This window comes from Vicugna pacos, chromosome 1, assembly GCF_048564905.1.
Source record: "Vicugna pacos chromosome 1, VicPac4, whole genome shotgun sequence".
NCBI lineage: Eukaryota > Metazoa > Chordata > Mammalia > Artiodactyla > Camelidae > Vicugna > Vicugna pacos.
Window position 1 is genome coordinate 108,301,304 of NC_132987.1, and position 19,955 is coordinate 108,321,258.

The 19,955-nt window shown below is 37.8% G+C and overlaps 1 protein-coding gene across 6 annotated transcripts in view; it reads right to left on the reverse strand.

Moving 5' to 3' along the window:
• APP (amyloid beta precursor protein) overlaps nucleotides 1-19,955 on the reverse strand; it is a 257,769-nt gene that overhangs the window by 173,250 nt on the left and 64,564 nt on the right. For all 6 annotated transcript variants that reach the window (XM_015248674.3, XM_006215213.4, XM_015248673.3 and 3 more), the window contains exon 3: nucleotides 10,999-11,128. In XM_015248674.3, the coding sequence (XP_015104160.1) occupies nucleotides 10,999-11,128 (130 nt within the window). The remainder of the gene's footprint in view (nucleotides 1-10,998; nucleotides 11,129-19,955) is intronic.

Sequence of the window (19,955 nt, forward strand, 5' to 3'; positions counted from 1 at the left end):
AATGGGTATAGACGTAATTGTATATACATGTAGTCACACAGTATACCCACGGTGAAGTAAACATCCTGTACAGCTGATACACAAGACACAAGCTCAGCTGTGAATCTGCAGTTTAGCTTTCTCCAGCTCAAAGTTAGCTAAATACAGACACCTCTAACACTAGTTTCACTTACAACTTGTAATCTCAAAAGAAATTTTCTGGATTTAAAAAAATGCCCGGAAGGCTAAACTCAACTTCATCCTGCCGTAGATCTACTTGATAAATTTCTCCATAGCAGAAAGAGGTGATAAAAATCATTCATTAATCGTCTCTCTGCTACACACCACCATATTTCTAAACTCTGTACTTAAATAGCTATTTTCTTGACTTTTCCACTTTCGGTTCTTACTGTGAAGGTGAGTCCGCCCCGCCCCCTCACCTTTCCAGTAGTTCCAGCATGTATATGGCACCTGCGCTGTGACTGGCTCAGTGCTGCTCTGACCTGGGCAATGGTGCAGTCTTTCTTTTCATCTTACAACTGTTTGTATTTAATTTTTGCTCTTACTTTTTCTAAAGTTAACAGTCGCCCCATTTTCACATTTGCTTCATTTTCCAGGCACTCATCGGTCCTTCTTTCCCGAACTCTGCAACAGAACTCTGTAACCACTCTAAGTACAGGCAGGTCCACCAGTAAGGAACCAGTGCTAATTTTTTCTGGAGACCTCCCTCCTGGGAGCCTCCCCGTTCTCCTCCAATCTGGACTGACTGCTCTCCAGCCTGCTGCACAGCTGTTGCCTTGGGACGTCCCTTCACCAACAGGTTTCAAAGCTAAAGCTTGAGACTCCTTGATAGGAGGGGAGGGGGAAAAAAAAAAGGACGCCTGGGACACACCACATCACCAGCAAGAACTGAAATTTATCAAGGGATCTGGAAGAGAGGGAAAGTGTAATGAAGTGACTACTGTGATAAAAAAGAAAGACAACAGAATTTATCCTTAGACTCTATAGCAAAACAAACAGAGAGCGCTGGCTGTGCCAAGTACTAAAATTCAAACATTTCAAAACATCCTTTGATACTGAAGTTGAAATACATCTTTACCCAGCCTTCACATCTGCTGTCATCTTCATGTCATTTCTGACATTCATGATGCTTTTACTGTGCATACTTTTTTGCCTCAGCGCATTTTGGTCAATTCTTTCAAGACCTACAAATATCAAATTACTTTTATATTTACATTTTATATTTATAGTTTATATTAAAATACCTGAGAAAAATTATTTCCCCAAATTCCTCTTCAATGTGTTTGATTTAATTAGCTCTTCTCATAATACAGTTATACATTAAAGGGCACCATTTGGAGATATTACAAAGATATGCTGTACCTAAATCACAATATAAAGCTAAAATTCTTTAAGCCCACAAAAAAGCACTTCTCATCTCTTTTCCTAAGAAAGAAGTACATCAAAAATTTCCTGTCATTGGTGATGGCATTAAGTCTATGTCTAGTATATTTTACATATCCTTTACATAACTTTTAAAATGTAGTTTACTAAGTAAAATATAATGAATACTAGGGTTTTGTGGTAAGAGTCTAATTTAATTCATTGAATTCCATTTCTTTTTATGTTGGGTTTAAGCCGCTTTCCTGTCCTAAGAACCATAATAATGGTTGTCTGTATCACTCTAAAGTTTTTCTTACATTTCATATTCTTTATCTAGTTACAGTTATTCATGTGGCATAAAACATCTTGCCCTAAATCCAAAAACGTCTGGTATAGCTGTCATACACAGGTTATATTTTCTACTATAGCCCTTTGGAAAGTTATTTACCAGCTAGTACAGTAAACAAAAATCAAGAAAATGTCTCAAGTGTGTTATTTGTTTTGGGAAATAATATGATGAGAATTGAGTTCTAAACACAAAGGGGAAAACCAATTTCCTTTCTCCGTTGGAGGTAGGAAGTGATGGCAAGCAATACATCATCTAAAAAAGAAGTTACCAGAGTAAAAAGAGAACTCTGATGAAAGCCAATTTATTTCTTGATTCCCTACCATAATCATGTGTAATCATTCACATCAGAAAACAGGAAATTCCACGACAAAAGACATAGCTTAAGATTAGCTGGAAACACTGTGGTTCTTTGTATTAAATTTAGGTTAAACAGCAAGCTAATGACTTCCAAGCCTGAATTATGCAGAGGTAACCAGGAAGCAGCTGTTTACTGGTTGGCACAGAAAAGTAAATGTTTCAAGACCAGCAGATCTGATATGATAGCACCAATTCCAAATACAGAGAGTGAAATTAAAAACTCCAAACAAAATATGTTCACTATGTAGCTGATGTGTTATTAAATCTAAAGGTAATTTTGCCCTTTATTTTAAAAAAAATTAAATAGGTGAAAATGTGACCATGTGAAATTTTAAGTTACACATGACTTTTTTTTTTTTTGGATGCCAGCATTTGTCCGTCTGTCTGTCTCTAAATATGGAAACTATCTAAAAGCAATATAAAAAATAAACACAGACTAGGCTTTTCATGAGTTTATCTGCTCTTTATAAAAGCAAACAGTAAATAATGGGGGTCATAACTAACTTATTTGGAGAATCCATAATAATCTCTATTTTAAAAAATTTTTCATATCCCGGTATCTCTTGGAGAGAGCCCTAGTACATATATACAACTCAAATAGTGCCAATATTTTATACAAATGGCACCCAGAGCAGCAGGTGATTCCTAAGTTTCTACTCATCTTTTGATGATTGAATTATTGAACTACTGCTTAAAAAATGTTTCCTACTCTCAAAAATTCTAACCTCAGTTGCCAAAAGACAGAAGTTAAGTCACCATGTGGATACACAAAAGGAAAGAGGTACATATTTGAAGCCAACCTGAAAATAAGTATTTAGATATAAATTTACATGAAAAAATTATAACATAATAGTATCTATTATAAATAAATGAAAATTCTAATGCTTTTAAAAAATTGCCACTCTTATCAGAACCAATGACCTCTTATGTCTGAAAATGGTGCATAGCGTTTAAGGCTACCTTCAGGACTTTGCTCATCTTTGTCTAAATACCCAGAATATATCTCCATTCTTGCCCCCTCATCCTTGAAATCTTGGCTCAATGCTACTTCTTGCCAAGTATTCTTAAAGTCCTTAGCTAGATCCCTCTACTCCTAGATTATAAATTCTGAAAAAGGGACCACATTTCACCTATCTCCAGGGTCAAGCACAAGCAGGTAGTCAATAAAAACTCACACAACAAATATATAAGTTATAACTCTTACTAGTCATTTTTCTTAGGATTTATTTCTCTGTGAATAGTCAACTGATGGGTTTCTCAAGTTGGAAATTAAGAGAAAAAATTATTTAAAACAGTTCCTTTATTATTAACAAATAATAGAAATTATGAACGCTTTTTAACTCATCAGTAAGTAATATCAGAGCTAAATGTAGAGGAATTCGTATACTTGCTTGTTTGTTTGTTTATTAGGGAGGCACTGGGGATTGAACCCAGGAGCTCATATCTGCTAAGCAGGCACTCTACTTCTGAGCTACACCCCTCCCCCTGTATACTTACTTTAAACTCAGGATCTCCACGTTTTAATATATACAAGTCAACAGCACATCTATTTTATTAAAACAACTGTAAGATTTGTAAAGCCTTTCAGGTAATAATTGTTTGCAAAAAAAATCAAACGAATGCAAATACATCTACCACGATGTTAACCACAGCATCATTAACAACCACTCCAACAAAACAAAGGAAGCAACCTAATTGCCAAAAATAAAGAATAAATACATTTTAGTGTCTGAGATAATGCTAGACTAAAAACCAGGCTTTCAAAGAAAATTTGATTTCATGAATAAAGTGTCATAAAAATGTCAGGTGTACAAAGGCAGGTCACAAAGCAGAAATCACAGGAGTATACACTGTTAAAAATACTAAGTAAAACACATATGCAAAAAAAATGCAGACAAAATAGGCTGAAAGGAAGTCAAACGGTCTCGGCTATTATTTCCTGGTAGCGGTCACATTTTCTAAACTTTGTAAAATGAACATGTATTACTTTTAAAGTCAGAGAATTTCAACTACACAATTGCAGCTCTTAGCTCGTATTACACGAGATGCCTATTAATTTCACTAAACACCATGCATCACTGAGACACACTGGGACAAGAGCAGGGCAAATAAAGTGACGTTTCCTTTTCTGGCCTATCACCTAGAACCCTCGGATGCACTGTGTGTTGAGGACATCGCTGACAACAGACCACACCCATAGTGTATAGTAGCAAAATTTCGGAAGTTGTTTTTTAATTCTTAATGACTCATATTATGTAATGACTCCAAATATATCTCCAGTGGAAAAAAGACAAAATCAAAGATTTCACCTAAATAAGTCATTAATGCTATCATAGCTCTTACCCCGGATAAAACGGGAAGCTGTTAAAATAATAACAACGTCCCATAATAATGACATAATAGCAGGTACAATAATTAAGATGAAAAGATGAAACTAAAGTGGAATTGGAGCTAACAAGAACCACTAAATTTTTCTTTCCAATTTTTATTTTTTTTGAATCGGTCTTTTAACTCATTTCCCTTCATAAGTTTTATTTATTTTTTATTTTTTAATTTATCGACATATACAGTCAGTTACAATGTGTCGATTTCTGGTGTTCAGAATACTGTTTCAGTCATGCATATATATACATACACTTGTTTTCATATTCTTTTTCATTATAGGTTATTACAAGATATTGAAATTTTAGAAAGCAAATCAAGCCAGAGCTAACAAAGCTGGGACCAGTGTGGATCGCTGGTCTCGGCAGATGGTCAAACTGGAAGGAAATCATTTTTACAGGTTTTCCTGCTCAACCAAATGGAGGGGGCTTCACCTAAGTCCTCCCCACCCCGAAGGAATCCACAGGATAAATGTGATTTCTCCCCACTCAGTAACACACCCCAAAACAAAGGTGGTTCCCAGATGCAATTTTTTGAGAAAAAAATTTTAAGCAAGACAAGGATTTTTCTGAAGAACTACTGATGATTAATGCTGCCTAAACTTGGCTGAAGGTAAGAAGGGAGATTACTTTTCTTCTGGCAGCATCATATTTCTAAAATATATTTTCCCAGAAGAAGTTATTCCTACTGTATAAACCTCATAAAACATAACTACCATTAGATAAAACAAATTAAGAATCATCCTGTGTGTCCTTTCAAGCCTTTTGATTGTTTTTCAACCATCAGTAACCGAAGGTAGATAAAAATTTTATGTGCTGATTTCATAGTTTAGCTTTTTCTGAAGAAAAAAACTACTCATTTATTATAGAAATTTTAAAAAGGCCTAAATAAAATGAAAATCACCTGTAATTCCACTGTTTGAAGATTAACACTGGTGAGATTTCTTTTCCATGCATTTTTTTTCCATAGTGGAGAACCAGACTCTACTTACTGATTTTGGAGTATGACTAATATTCAAAGGTGGAAGACCACATAAAAAGGGAGTCTGATGTCCCTCCAAAGTGGGCGATTAGCCTTCCCTGATGAAGAAATGCCCAGAGATTCTGGTCCTTCCTTACGAGAGGACAACATAGGCAAAGCTTAAAAACAGAGAACATTCGAGAATCTGTCTCCATCTCATGTGCAGAGGCCAGACTCATCAAGCATCATTCCCATGGTGTTTATACAGCCCAGCACACACATCTCCCAGGACTTCATAAGGGGTGGGATCTACGGAGCTCAGAGGTCCCAGGACTGGAGGAGCCAGAAGCACTGGCTAGCTATCGTAGTGGATTACCGCGCTGAGATCTGGGCGTTCAAAGAGCTTTACAGTCCACAATAAAAATGTTCTACCATCCCCACCCCATCCTGCAAGTTAGGTAAAGTCTTAAGTAGCAACTTTGAATCCTGCAGTATGCTGTGTCTCAAGAGAATAGCGTATAGCACAAATCCAAAAAACTATCCTGGTGCAGTATCTTTTCAAGTATCCAAACACCTGCTTTTCACGCTAAAGATTAAGATAGCTGTAGAGAATTCACACAAAAGCAGTCACCTAGAAAACAAAGTTTGCTTGCCCTAAAGTTTCATTAAAAAGATAAAATGCAAAATGGAAATGAATTAAATCACTTCAATTTCTCATCTGACTGTATCTGAATAGCTTCCAGGTCATTCCTACTTGTATGTTTGGAAAGTCTTGAATGTGAAATGAAACAAAATGACACTTAAGGTAGTAATTCTTTTATTTCTAATTCTTTTGAATTAAGCTGTTAACCGTACTTTGCCCCTATAAGTCAATGACAAATTTCCCGACGCAATGCTCCCTGCCTCTACTGGACAGAGGCAAATGCAGAAGAGCATGAATTTCAATAGTGGATCTATTACACCATAAAGAGTAGCCATTCAAATGGAAGGGGGTTGAATGCTTTGCAAAGAAAACATTCTCCTTGAGTCATAATGATATGCTTGAATCTCGCAAGAGATAATTAATAAAATGTTCAAATGACTAAGGCAGATCTTACCCTCTGATGCCAGAGGCACAACTAAAGGCAAAGAGTGAAATGAGAAAGCCAATTCACTCCCAAGGGAAATCATCCCCTCCATGGGAGGAGAGTGGCAACGCCTAATACACTTTCTACGTCTAGACAAAGGACGCAAGACACTGTAGAGCAAGTGTGCCCAAGGCAAATACATGATTTAGAGAAAAATAACCCAATCAGCACTGGATCCTGCATCTGATAAAAAAGTCAAGGAGACTGCATGCAGAGCATAACAGGCATTTTTCTCTCTGCCAACTTTGTTCTGAATTTCAATATGCTTAACGTTTAAGACAATCTTATTGTTTTCTAGGTAGCACCTTTCTGAGAATTAACTTCAGTAAAATAATCTCTTTTGTCTAAAGCATTTATTTAGATACATGCAGAAACTTTAGAGGGTACTTATGGTGATGCTAACAGTAATTCTTTGTTCCTACAGCAAGTAATATACAAGAATGTTACCTATTGTTACCGTCAAGTGGAAAACATTGTCACGTGGAGATTTATCCTGGAGCCACGGACGTTCCAGTGACATGGCTGTGTCCTTTATGAGACATCCACTGTGAGTTTTTTTTTTTCAAGTGTTACATATTGCCTCCAATTCACAGCCTGTCCTCTATGATTTGATTCTGTAAATCAAGTGTTTACTAGCTCTAATATAATTTTTTACTAACACTGTGAGGAACACTGGATTGAGAACAGAAAGATCTTAGGCTTTGGTCCTGATTCTACCAGTCAGTAGCTGTGTGAGTTAGAAATCCAGTCTTGCTGACTCTCAATATTTATGCCTGTGAAGTGAGACTAATAAAACTAACACTGCCTGCCTCACAGAGGAAAGATTTCAATGGGCGCCCTGTGTAATTATAAAGAGCTTGGTATCACTATGCACAACAGACCTAAAAATCTAGGGGGAAAAAGAGGGAAGGGAGGAAAGAAGAAAGGACCAATAGGGAAAGGAGGACAATGGGAAAAACAATGTTAAAGTTATCGGGACCACGCAGTATTAATGAAATTAAAAAATACATAAATTATACACCTTTTTCCCATTCCTTTTCCTGAAAATAAGACACAATGTGCATATTCAGTGGGGTTATTATATTATACATTACCTCTTGTAATACTTTTAGTTAGAGGCTTTTGGAAGATTTGCCACTAGCAAGGGAACAAGTAGTACCCACATTCCTTAATTCTAAACTAAGCTCCGAAACAAAGTAGGAGACATTGTATGATTGACTTGCCATATTAGGGTCTGATTTTTAGTCCAATGGAAAAATAGCAAGGATTCGTAACATAGAAAAAGATGATAAAAGATTCATACAAGCCAGGTACCTACTGGAAATAGCTAATGATTATCTAGTCCCCCTTAGCAGTCAAGAAGAGGTAGTGTTGATGTGCTGATTTCATACTAGATACTATACCAGACCTGGGAAACTGGCTAAACACATCTCAAGTGACCTGTCTTCTGCAATTATGCAATCTGTTCAAAATAACAAATACTGGCGAGGATGTGGAGAAAAGGGAACTTCTACACTATTGAGGAGGATATAAATTGGTGCAGCCACTGTGGAAAACAGTACGGAGGTTTCTCAAAAAAATAAAAACAGAACTACCATATGACCCCGCAATTCCACTCCTGGATATATATCCAAAAAACCCCCCAAAACACTAATTTGAAAAATACATGCATCCCATTGTTCACATCAGCATTATTCATAACTGCCAAGACATGGAAGCCATCTAAGTGTCCATCAACAAATGAATGATAAAGAAGATGAAGAAAATTTGGTTTATATATATATATACACACACACACACACACATACATACACATAATGGAATACTACTCGGCCATAAAAAAGAATGAAATTTTACCATTTGCAGCAACATGGATGGACTTGGGAGGGCATTGTGCTAAGTGAAATAAGTCAGACAGAGAAAGACAACTATTGTACATCCCCTTTATACATGATATCTAAAAAATACAACAAACTAGTCAATATAAAAAGAACAAAGCTGACTCACATACATAGAGAAACAACTAGTGGTTACCAGTGGGGTGGAGAGGGGCAATGTAGGGCTCCAGGAGTAGGAGGTACAAAGTATTGGGTGTAAGACAGGCTACAAGGATGTAATGTAAAACATGAGGAATATAGCCAATATTTTGTAATGACTGTAAATGGAATGTACCCTTTAAAAATTGTAGTGAAAAATGATGAAAAAGAAATCCAACACACACCAATGCCAAAGCCTTAGCAGGAATCAGCTCCTTCCTATCCTTTTGCAGAGCGTTTCAGGGAAAGAATTGTTTTCTCAGCTTCTCCATTTCCTCCGTCCATCTTCACCCTGCACATCAGAGCTCTGGAAATAACCTGTCACCGCAATGACACATTCTGAAATGGCCCTCTCTCCAGAGTGGTTAACAAAATAGGATGAGGACAGGTCATTAACATTGCTATCAAACAGATGTTTGCTAGATAAGATTAATTATCAAAAACCAAATTACTTAGGATGGTGTGTCCCCAAATGGCACACAATTCAGTTTATGATGACAAAAAACACATATTTGATAGCAATCATAGCATTATCATAAAGTCTCCTGACTTTATATTTAGATCAAAACACATCCTATATATCTTTTGTTCCTTTTCAGTGTGTTTTCCCTCAGAGTTTCAATTCATTCCTGCCATAGGAACAGAGCTTTTCAGAGTTGGGGAGGTGTGTGCAGAGGAGGGGCAAGGAAAGCGGCTGGCAGGGGGTATACAGTTGATTTGGGATCAAAGGAAATTTGCCACAATTAGTGGCACAATGATAGTCAATGTGGATTCCACCTTTTAGTTAACTCTAATAATTCTGAATAGAATTATGAAGCAGGAAGATCTAAGCAAAATGGTATGAGTTTACTTTTTACACACAACTACAGCTGTCAGTGTCAGATCAGGGGTCCTCATCCAGAGACCTAGAACCTGTTCCCAGGGAGCTTACAGCCTAAAGAAAATGTATCTGAAACATTTCATAGAATGGGTACGTGACAATGAAAAGAAACAAACCATTAACAAGACGTGGCCCACCTAATAACCGGTTCCTGATCTACTTCCTAACTTACCCTGGATTAAATGGTCTGCAGGTTTAATGACTAAATTAGACTGAAATACACAGTTCCTGAAGACAGCTGACCTCTATACTTTCTCAGCACTGGAGTTCTATCCTTTGTATTTAAATATTACTTATTTTCATCTTATTGAAACCTCATTTCTTGACTAGTCAGGCAGAAATGGGTTAGAAGCCTTATGAAATATTTAGGAACAAGGAATAAGGAGAAACAAGGAAACTCTTGAATTGCCAAGTGTTTAAGAATCTGATTTTCCCATTTTCTTTATCGTAAATCCACCAGAAGAAACTTTCATATTCGAATGCCTGGTGTTTTCTATTAATATTTCAAATTTTGTGTGTGCATGAACAGTAATCGGTATGCTCTTAGGACATTCATGTTTGACCAAAGTATTAAATAGACCTCCAGAATCTTGGTCATCCGGACTTTCTAAGTTTGCTGTTGGGACTTTTTTTTTAGAAAAAAACCTTTTTTAGTCTTTACAAAATGTCATTCAAATGTATATCAATATTTGTCTATATCCTCTGCAGATAAACCTCTATGTCCTTATATACACCCATCATACTGATAAATAAATTTCTGGGAAATGTCTAGCTGCTAGCCATCAGATCAAAGATCGCTGATTTCTCCAATACCTGGTTACCTAAAAAAGTCAACTAGGAAGAGACTAAGAACTGAGTCAGGTTAAATATGGAGTATGACAGTGTTTCCAGAGGAAAAACATATGATACGAAGTAAAACAACTCAATTTTATAAATAATGAGTTAAAGTGAAATTTGAGGTCAGTGAGAGAAACATGCATTTAAACCTTAGTGATCAAACTTTCCTTTAGTTTGATGTGATCAGAAAAAACCCAAAACCAAAACCAAAAAATCCCGGCTCTCATTCTTCAATCATCACCAAACAGGAGGCGTGGTCAGTTGTTGCAGGAAAGAGATTTTTAAGAAATTAGCGAAAAGCACATCAGGCTGTCTTGTCTAGGATGTCTATGTGAGGAAACATACAAGGCCCTAAATCTATTAAATCTAGATAATTAGTGTACATGAGAATCACGTCCAGAATTTGACAAAATTTGGATTCCTGGACCCCACCAATAGGCCTTTTTGTTTAGCAGTTGCGGAATCAGTCTACAGGTTTGTAATTACAATAAACACATGGGATAAATTCATTCTGAGGCAGGAAGCTTGTAAATACTGCTCCTTCATTGTCAGAACACAGGCTACCTTCAGAGCCCAAAGTATGGTCCAACACACAGCGGCACTATGCTGAAGGAAGAGCCTGCATATCCGAACTCATGAGAGCATCCTTCCTTCTCATCCCCAAAGCCCATGGCCAGTCAACACCAGCTCCACGGCCGGCCAGCTCACCGAGGCAGCGGTAGGGAATCACAATGTGGGCGTGGGTCTTGCACTGCTTCCGGCCCCTCTTGCACCAGTTCTGGATGGTCACTGGTTGGTTGGCTTCCACCACATTGGTGATCTGCAGTTCAGGGTAGACCTGGGAAAACACACAAAAAGGGTAAATTGTTACCTAAGGCAGAGTTTGGCACACATAAGCATCTGGTCAACCCTGCTGTTCTCCTAAGTAAGGTATCGCTATCCCCTGAGATTTTAGCCTGCTCTCAGTGTGATCAAGCTAAGGGAATTCAGGGTAAAGAAAAAGATCAAGAACCTAACCAACCCGTTCAAAACAGTAAGCAATGCAACTTTGATTTGATTTTTACTTCACCCATTCAGGCTATTTTTTTTTTATTGAAGTATAGTTGATTTACAATGCTGTGCTAATTTCTGGTATACAGTATAGTGATTCAGTTACACATGCATATATATTCTTTTTCATTATAGATTATTACAAGGTATTGAATATAGGTCCCTGTGCTATACAGTAGGACCTTGTTGTTTATCTCACCCATTCAGGCTTAAAATATTATTTTTCCAAGGGAGATAAAATAGAAAAGGAGGAGGGGGCCCTCTTATAAGCATGGGGTCATTTTCAATGCAAAATAAACTGGTGTGAGGATGATATTCTGCAATGCCCTGAATAAATGTTACAGTAGACACATCTGGTAATATTACCATTACTTACATTCACAACCCACCCTTGTCTTCTCAATTAAGCAAACATTTCAAGTACAGGATATGACACAGAGCAAGCTTTTATATAAAAATGCTTCTCTTTATTCAAAGTAATTTACATAAGAATGATTTATCAAACAGTTATCATGGGTGTCATTTAGATAAAGAATTGCATTTCCTAATCTCTTTCCTTCATAACTAACTATAGCCCTTTGCTTTATTACTGTTCTCAATAAATCATGGCACTTGGAACGAAATGTGAAACTTGATGAACCAAAATGTATTTGTGAAAATATCAAATCACTCCTATTTATTAATAATAATGAGCAGAGATTTGAAAGAAAAATAGAAACATAAAAATTTAATTCTAAAACGGGCTTTTCGTTGCATGAATCTTACATTTTGTCAGGGTTGCTGTTTTGTCAGATAAATACAATGAAGAGAGAAAAGCATAAGAGAACTGAGGGTGTAAGCAAGGGAATGGTTATAACCATGAAATCTAAGGTGGGGATATGGAGGTGGGAGACACAGTTAAAAGGCTGTAGTACCAATAAATCCTGGTGTGGGCTACAGAATTTTGACATTAAGGTACCAAAGACAGCAGGGTGGTTAGAAGCAGTACTGAAGAGAGTCAGAAAGTTGAAATTAATATTTTTGGAGCAGTTACAGTTATTGGTAATTGCAAGGAGTATAATATGAGTATCATAAGGAATGACTGAAAAAGAATGATGAAGGCAAGACCACTTGGAGGGATGAAAATCAAAGAACAGAGAAACTAGAGTCTTGTAAGGATCATTGAAGTTGATATTAAAATTACTTAAGAATTACGAAATTATTTACAGTAGCCAAGCCATGGAAGCAACCTAAATGTCCACCAACAGATAAATGGATAAATAAGACGTGGTACATATACACAGTGGAACATATTACTCAGCCATAAAAAAGAATGGAATCTTGTCACATGGATGGACCCAAAGAGTATCATACTAAGTGAAGTAAGTCAGACAGAGAAAGACAAATATCATATGATATCCCTTACATGTGGAATCTTAAAAAAAAATGATACAAATGAATTTATTTACAAACTGGAAACAGACTCTCAGACATAGAAAACAAACTATGGTTACCAAAGGGGAAAGAGGTGGTGGGGAGGGATAAATTAGGAGACCAGGATTAACATATACACATTATTACATATAAAGTAGATAAACAACAAGGACCTGCTGTATAGCACAGGGAACTATATTCAGTATCTTGTAATAATCTATAATGGAAAAGAATATATAAATGTATAACTGAACCACTCTGCTATACATCTGAAACTAACATAATATTGTAAATCAACTAGACTTCAATTAAAAAAAAAGAATTACAAAGGATGCAGTTGATGGAATGACAGAAAGCCAGGACCTAGAACCTTCAAAGACCGTGGGGGCATTTCACTGCAGTAGACAGAGCCCTCCAACAGTAGAGGAGAGGGGTGATCTAGTTCAAGATCGTGTACCTCACAGTTTGGGCTGGGGGTGTTTTAGGGAGGAGAGGGAAAGAATGGTCTGGAAGTGAAAATGAGGAAGAAGGAGGACCTCCCCACCTCCAGGCACAATGCGATGAGGACCGCAAGAAAAGAACACCTGAGAAAGCTCCCGGGGAAACAGTGCCTTTGGGGAGGAACCAGGATTCAGAGCAAGAAGATACTGTCCACACTGTGGGTCAGGGACACAAGGAATTTTGCTATGGTTGTTGTTGACATTCAGGGAAAGCTCACCATCATCCCGTCTTCATTTACAATGTTGATATTTTGTTCGTTGAGGATTTTTTGGATTAATTTTGATTTTTTAAACCTTGCATTAAAATATTACTTATCTTGATTCCTGAGTGCCTCGCTCACCTCACTCTACTCCCAACCCTGAGATAAATCAGTTAAAAAAATTAAGGCACCAGGAATAAACAAAAACTGTGGTACAACCAGACAATGGATTATCCAGCACCAACAAGAAAGGAGCTATGAAACCATGAAAAGATACAGAGGAATCTTATTGCCTATTACTAAGTGAAAGATGCCAATGTGAAGATACATGTGTGATTCCAACCACATGACATTCTGGAAAAGGAAAACTAAGGAGACAGTAAAAAGACCAGTGGTTACTAGGAGTTAGGGGGAAGGTGAGGTGAACAGGAGGTACACAGAGGATTCAGGGGACAGTGAAATTATTCTATATGATACTATAATGGTGAATACATGTCATTAGACATTTGTCCAAACCCACAGAATGTACAACACCAAGAGTGGACCCTAAGGTAAACTATGGACTTTGGGTGACAATGATGTGTCAATGTAGAATCATCAGTTATAACAAATGTACTATTTTGCTAGGGGATGTTGATAATAAGGGAGAAACTCTGCATGAGTTGGGGTGGGGAGTTATATGGGAAATCTCTGCACCTTCCTCCCGATTTTGCTACGAACCTAAAACCATCCTAAAAAATACAGCAGTGATCTGTGGAGTGCGAGATGGAGGTACATGCTATAAAAATACACAAAATGGATATCCTGGTGGGGCAGGGGTGGGTATTGAGAAAGTTATTCTTCAAAACCACTTGCCAATAACTCAGCTCTAAAGCAAACAGTGCCTTCCTTTTATTTCATTTTGTTCTTGAGTATCTTAACTCTTCAACACGTGCATTTCAGTAGCAGATAAGGCTCAGCTTGAAAATGCCACTAAAATTTAACATCCCCGTGGCTCTTTCCTATACAATGAAAGGTGAAGTGGCTTTTCGTACAGGAATAGAATTCTCACACCATCTCTCCTTGCTTATGGTATCACAAAAGTACAGCATTCACAAGTCATAAACTCTATGACACTAGAGAGCTCGCCCCGAGGGACGTGACATCCCATGCAGTAAGTGTGAGCTACTGCATTTTTCTAAAAGGTTCTAGCTGTCATTTCATAGAAATACTACCCTGCTGAGGGTTTTCTCAGGAACTCTCCGTTTTCTATAAAGAAGGACTGTGTAGGAGGCACAGTCAAGTCATTTCCTTCTTAATTCCAAACCAAAATCCTATTTGTAGGGAACAGATTGACAAGTTAAAAAAAAAAAAAACTCTTGTTCACGTTGCATTCCATCTTTAGTTTCCTAAGGTAATATCTGGTGCAAAAAAGCCATAACGTATTCAGTGGGTCACTTTCCAGCAGACAGAATTGCATACTGACCAGTTAAGATCAGTGGAGACAGGATTTCTCCCCTAACGGTCACTAGCTTCACAAAGCAATGAGCCAAACACAGAATCCACTTCTAGTTCTCACCACGAAATCTAGGGCATACATGTGATTTCCTGTGCTTCGATTTCTCCCTCCAGAATTTGGACAATGACAATTGTTTATAGGCAGTTGGATGAGATTATAAAATTTGAACCACGTGAATCCCATGCACAATTTGCCTACTGCCCTGAAATGAAAACGGAAGTGCTAACTTCAATCTCATCCACCCCATTTTTGCTCTGAGATGGGGAGTTACAAATTTGAATTTGCCAAAGAGAATACAAATCTGCTGTTCTAAATTCAGGAGGTTTATTTTAAAAGGTCGGGGGAGGAACATCAAACATTAAAATAACAAAAGTGCTTCTGAAACATACCTAGTCCCAGTCACAGCGATAACCACATGCACTCCCAGTGAAAAAAACATACTCAAGTTTCAGACAAAAATTCCAAGTACTACATCTCACTTTCTATTAGGCAGTTCCAGTGTATGACCAGAGACAAACAAGCATTTTTATGTGGTGAGACAAATAAGCATTATATGTTGAAAAAAGAGCATGGTTCATAGTTTCCGGCAAGAATAAAAATTAATTAGACACACAAATGTGCTTGTGGCTAGTTAATAAGTCCCTGACTTTTCATCATAATTGATTACAAGCATCAGCTCAAGGTTTTTTATTTTCTTTGTGTCATCTCACACCTTAACATAGGAAACAAAAGACATCTGAGATCCCTAAGCTTTTTAATTGGTAGGTTTTTCAACACATGCAGGGCATGTATTGCTAACACAAGCATCGCTAATAATTTTCTAAAACAGCAGGCATTAGCAAAAGCCAGCCTCTATGTGGCCCCCTTCCTTTTCTAAAATGCTTCCTGTGGGAATCCCAATGAGGAGTAACTATTTTCTGATTATTAAAAAAAATGTAGATGACTACAGCTATTAATAAATACTTAAAGCAGAAGCAGACCCAGGCTTATGTCAGTTACTTGAAAAGCAAACCATCCTCAGTTCCTACAAACCTTCCTGAACCACACAGGGCAGCCACTGAATAAATACACTCTTCCTAAGACCCTCACACCCCACTTCAAACGCCCAGGCCCATTAGGGTCCTCTCACGTAGACAAACCTCCTCCACCCACAGTGTAACAGAATGCTAGTCCCTCTCTCCCATTGCGGGAACGCTTTATGGTATTTATCGCAGTGTGCCTCACATTTGGGTTAAGTACATCTGTGTACCGCCTCCCCGGTGAAAATACACTTTCCAAAGGCAGGAAACACAATTTGGCACCCGCCCGCAGCCTCCCCGTGGCGCTCCACATTTATGAACGTTGGTTCGAGGCTATCGGGAGGCTGCCAAGTTCCCTGCCCCTCCCAGCAGCCAGCGCTCCAGCCCCCGGTCCCCTGGAAGGGTACTCATTAGGGACTGTATTTTAACTCTGCAGTTCCGGCCCTGTAGCTCATTCCAGCCAGAGGAAAGCAAACTGTAGACTGCATTCTCTTCCTCAAGCGTTTTGAACGAGCACATACAGGCTCTAGTTAGATGACAGGGAATGGATACGAGACTAGCAGGGAGGGGAAGTCGCAGCCAGAGACGGTGCTGTCAAAACACAGGGGTGGGCGGGGAACCAGGAATCTGGAACAGGCAGCTGGTCTAGGGAGGAAAATAAGAAGATGCATGGAGATGAGATGCTAAGATGAGACAACTGTGTACCGGAGACAGAGAAAGCAGATGAGACCCGGACCACTTGACAACCTGTAACTCCAGGGAGGTGTGCCACGTCCCCTTTAATAAGCCCCCACTTAAAATAAGCTGCTCTGGTAGCTTTATTTTCCTTCCAAATGAACAAAACTCAAGAAAAATGCCCAGCTCCAAAGATGGTTCATTAACATTCCCTTTCCCTGGTCCCTTCGATTTCTGCATCCAAAGCACTTTGTCCGATTGCTTTTATCTGATCACTGACCACTTTCTCCCTCCTATTGCTCTTACATGGCTTCCTGCCCATGAGAACAGACACACACTCCTTGAAAGCAGGAACAATGTGATTCATTTCTGTGTTCCCTCCACAGGGGTCAACATGGTGACAGCATAGTAAGTGTGTGATCAATATGTAATGCATATTTCTGACTAAGTTCAGAATCCACTAGATGTAGGGAAATTCAGTAGATACGAAGCTCCCATTGGGTATTACCAACGCATCTCTTAAATAAGATTATCTAAAGAGTATGGTATTATAGTTGGATTATAAGCTTTTGAGAAAAGTAAGCATCTCAGTGTCTTCCAATACTGTTCTTCCAAGTATGGTGTAGCAATTTAGACCAATAATAGCATCCTGTATAAAAAGCAGTAGATTACTGCTAATAAATGTTAATAAATACACAGCTGAGGAAGAAGAATTACAAGCCAGGCTCTCAAGCTATGGGGGCCCATCTGGCTGGTCCAGGCATCTGTCACAAACAGCCTACTATTCTGGCCACAGGAACATGTTTTATCTCTGAAAGCAAACCTACCAGTACATAAATTAAAGTTTATTTTTAAAATGAGCCGAAGAAATTTCAAATACTAAGAGCCAGGAAAGGTAGAGTAGAAACAATCTTAAATCCATATTAGGAGGCTGTAGTTGGCAAACTAACTGGTTTTCCTCACTACAGAAAACACCTTAAAACTTGGTCACCATCAGAACATTTTCATTCTGAATTTAAAAAATCTAAAGAGTCTCTCTCTCTGTCTGTCTGTCTATCCAAATGGGAACTATATTAATCTCAGACAAGATGACATTTAAGCTGTTAAATACCCAAAGCAAGAAAAGACACTGATGATATTTAAGAAAGTCAAGAACATATAGTTATATATACAGAAATATAAAAATATTTCTCTAAGACATATGCTGTTAGAGTGCTACAAAAACTCTCCTTTATTCCCAATATTAAGGACAAATAGGAGAACCCTCAGAGCATCCTTTTGCATCTGGACACCTGGAACAAAGGATTAATTAATGTCCAAAGTCATATTACACAATTAGGTTCTAAATGACCAAGCAGGTTCCAAGAACACAAAATCAAATGTGGCCAATAAAAGGCTAAAAACAGAGTTAGTGGTCAGGGACTGGGAATTGCTACTAATTCTGAAAATAATCTGCTTACTGTCCTTTCTAGCCTTTCAACTCTTGAAGTCGATTTTTGATCGGGTTCTCCAGGATATTTCTTTCTTGAAAAAACATGCTGGAAACTGTGCAGTGTTAATAAAATGGTATTTTAAACACGTAAGTCAGAAGTCACTAAATAACATGTGTTGTTTAATTCATCTTCATCAGTTTACAGACTGCAAAAGGGACAAGCAACACATCTGTCTGCACAGGGGCTTGCGAGAAATAATGCAGACTCTGAAGGAGGTAAGGTACAGAACTTGGATTCCAGACATCCTAGAATGAGAGTAACTACTGGAAATGATAAGCACATGGGGCTTTTGTTACACTATTCTTTCTGCTCTCACATATGCTTGAAATTTTGAATTACAAAGAACTAACAGTTAAAAAAAAAAACTAGCTCAGTGGAAACAAAGTCAGATTTCTAAATTTACATTACAGTGGAAAAAAAAGACACAAACAAACCAAACCAAGAACTTAACTGTAAATGCATGATGTCAGCTATCTAGCACGTCTTAATATACGCATGAAACAAAAAAAATCAAACTCTATAGTAAAATGGCATAGAGCTAGCCGATGGATCATGGGATATTAGCATCCTGTGAAAGTTCTTACGTATCAATTTCTTGCTCAAAGAATACAGCCAAGAGGCCAATAAGAAAAATATATAATTGAGGGTTTGCTATATGCCTGAATCATTACAAATGTTTTATGTGTAGCAGGTCCTGTAAACCTCTATCAGTTGCTAATCGCTCCATTTCATCAAAGATGGAATTGATGAAGCCAGAACAACAAAAGTAAGTGACATCTCTGTGCACTCAAAGAGTGTATTAATTCTAAGTTTTAAGCGACTTCCACTCCAGTGTCCAAACTGAAACAAAGCATGTCCTAGAGCATATATTTCTGTTTCTGGAGGAAAATAACATACTCTTTCCTCTAACGTTTTCTGGAATACGAAGAAAAATCATACCTGAAACTGCTTCGCAACACAAATTCTTGGAATAATGGGAGATACTGGAAACAATATCTAATTTAATTGAGAAAGAGAACTGGAAACCAAAAACGTTCTCTGATTACAATTTCATGAGGTGCTGGGAAGTACAGTAGAGCTGATGAAACACCACTGCAATACTGGGAGGTCTGAGCAGCGCTGGGGTTTCACAATGATGACCTTATGTAGGAGTAAGGGACACAAAATGCCGCAGGGCGCTAGCCTATTTCCCAATAATCTGGCCCAAGTCTGTTTCTCACACTGGATACAAATATATTCTCATATACATACATTCATTCTCAGAGTTGGAAAATATTGTCCAAGAGCCTTGTTGGACATATAAGTCACTCCTATGCCAATGTGCTGAATGGAAAAACAAAGGAGGGAGGAGGGGACACCAAAATAAACAAGACAGGACAAGAATGTGGAAACACAAACAGCTGTGTCCACATGTAGCCAAGATGCTCATGCTCTCTCTGTCAATTTATGGCTGACTTTCTTACTTTTAAAATGTCCAAACTATACAAGGTTATTTGTTATTGGTACCTCAATAAAGCTAAAAGGAAAAAAGAAAAAAATATACTGCAGGAAAAACACTTTTGATAAATAAATATAAAATAAACACATAATAAGCATAAAAAACAAACATGCCAAATCTAAAAGTCTATAGTATTACTGCAAATATGTAATAATTGAGGATGCATTTAGCAAAGAGCTAGACAGAAACCAGGATAAATGTCAAATCAAACATTAATTTGATTAAATGATAATGGGGCGGGGGGAGAACCAAACTGGTTTCATCTCTTTTGCTTCTGAATCCTATGGTTTGTGCAAGCAATCTTTATAAATGCACAAGA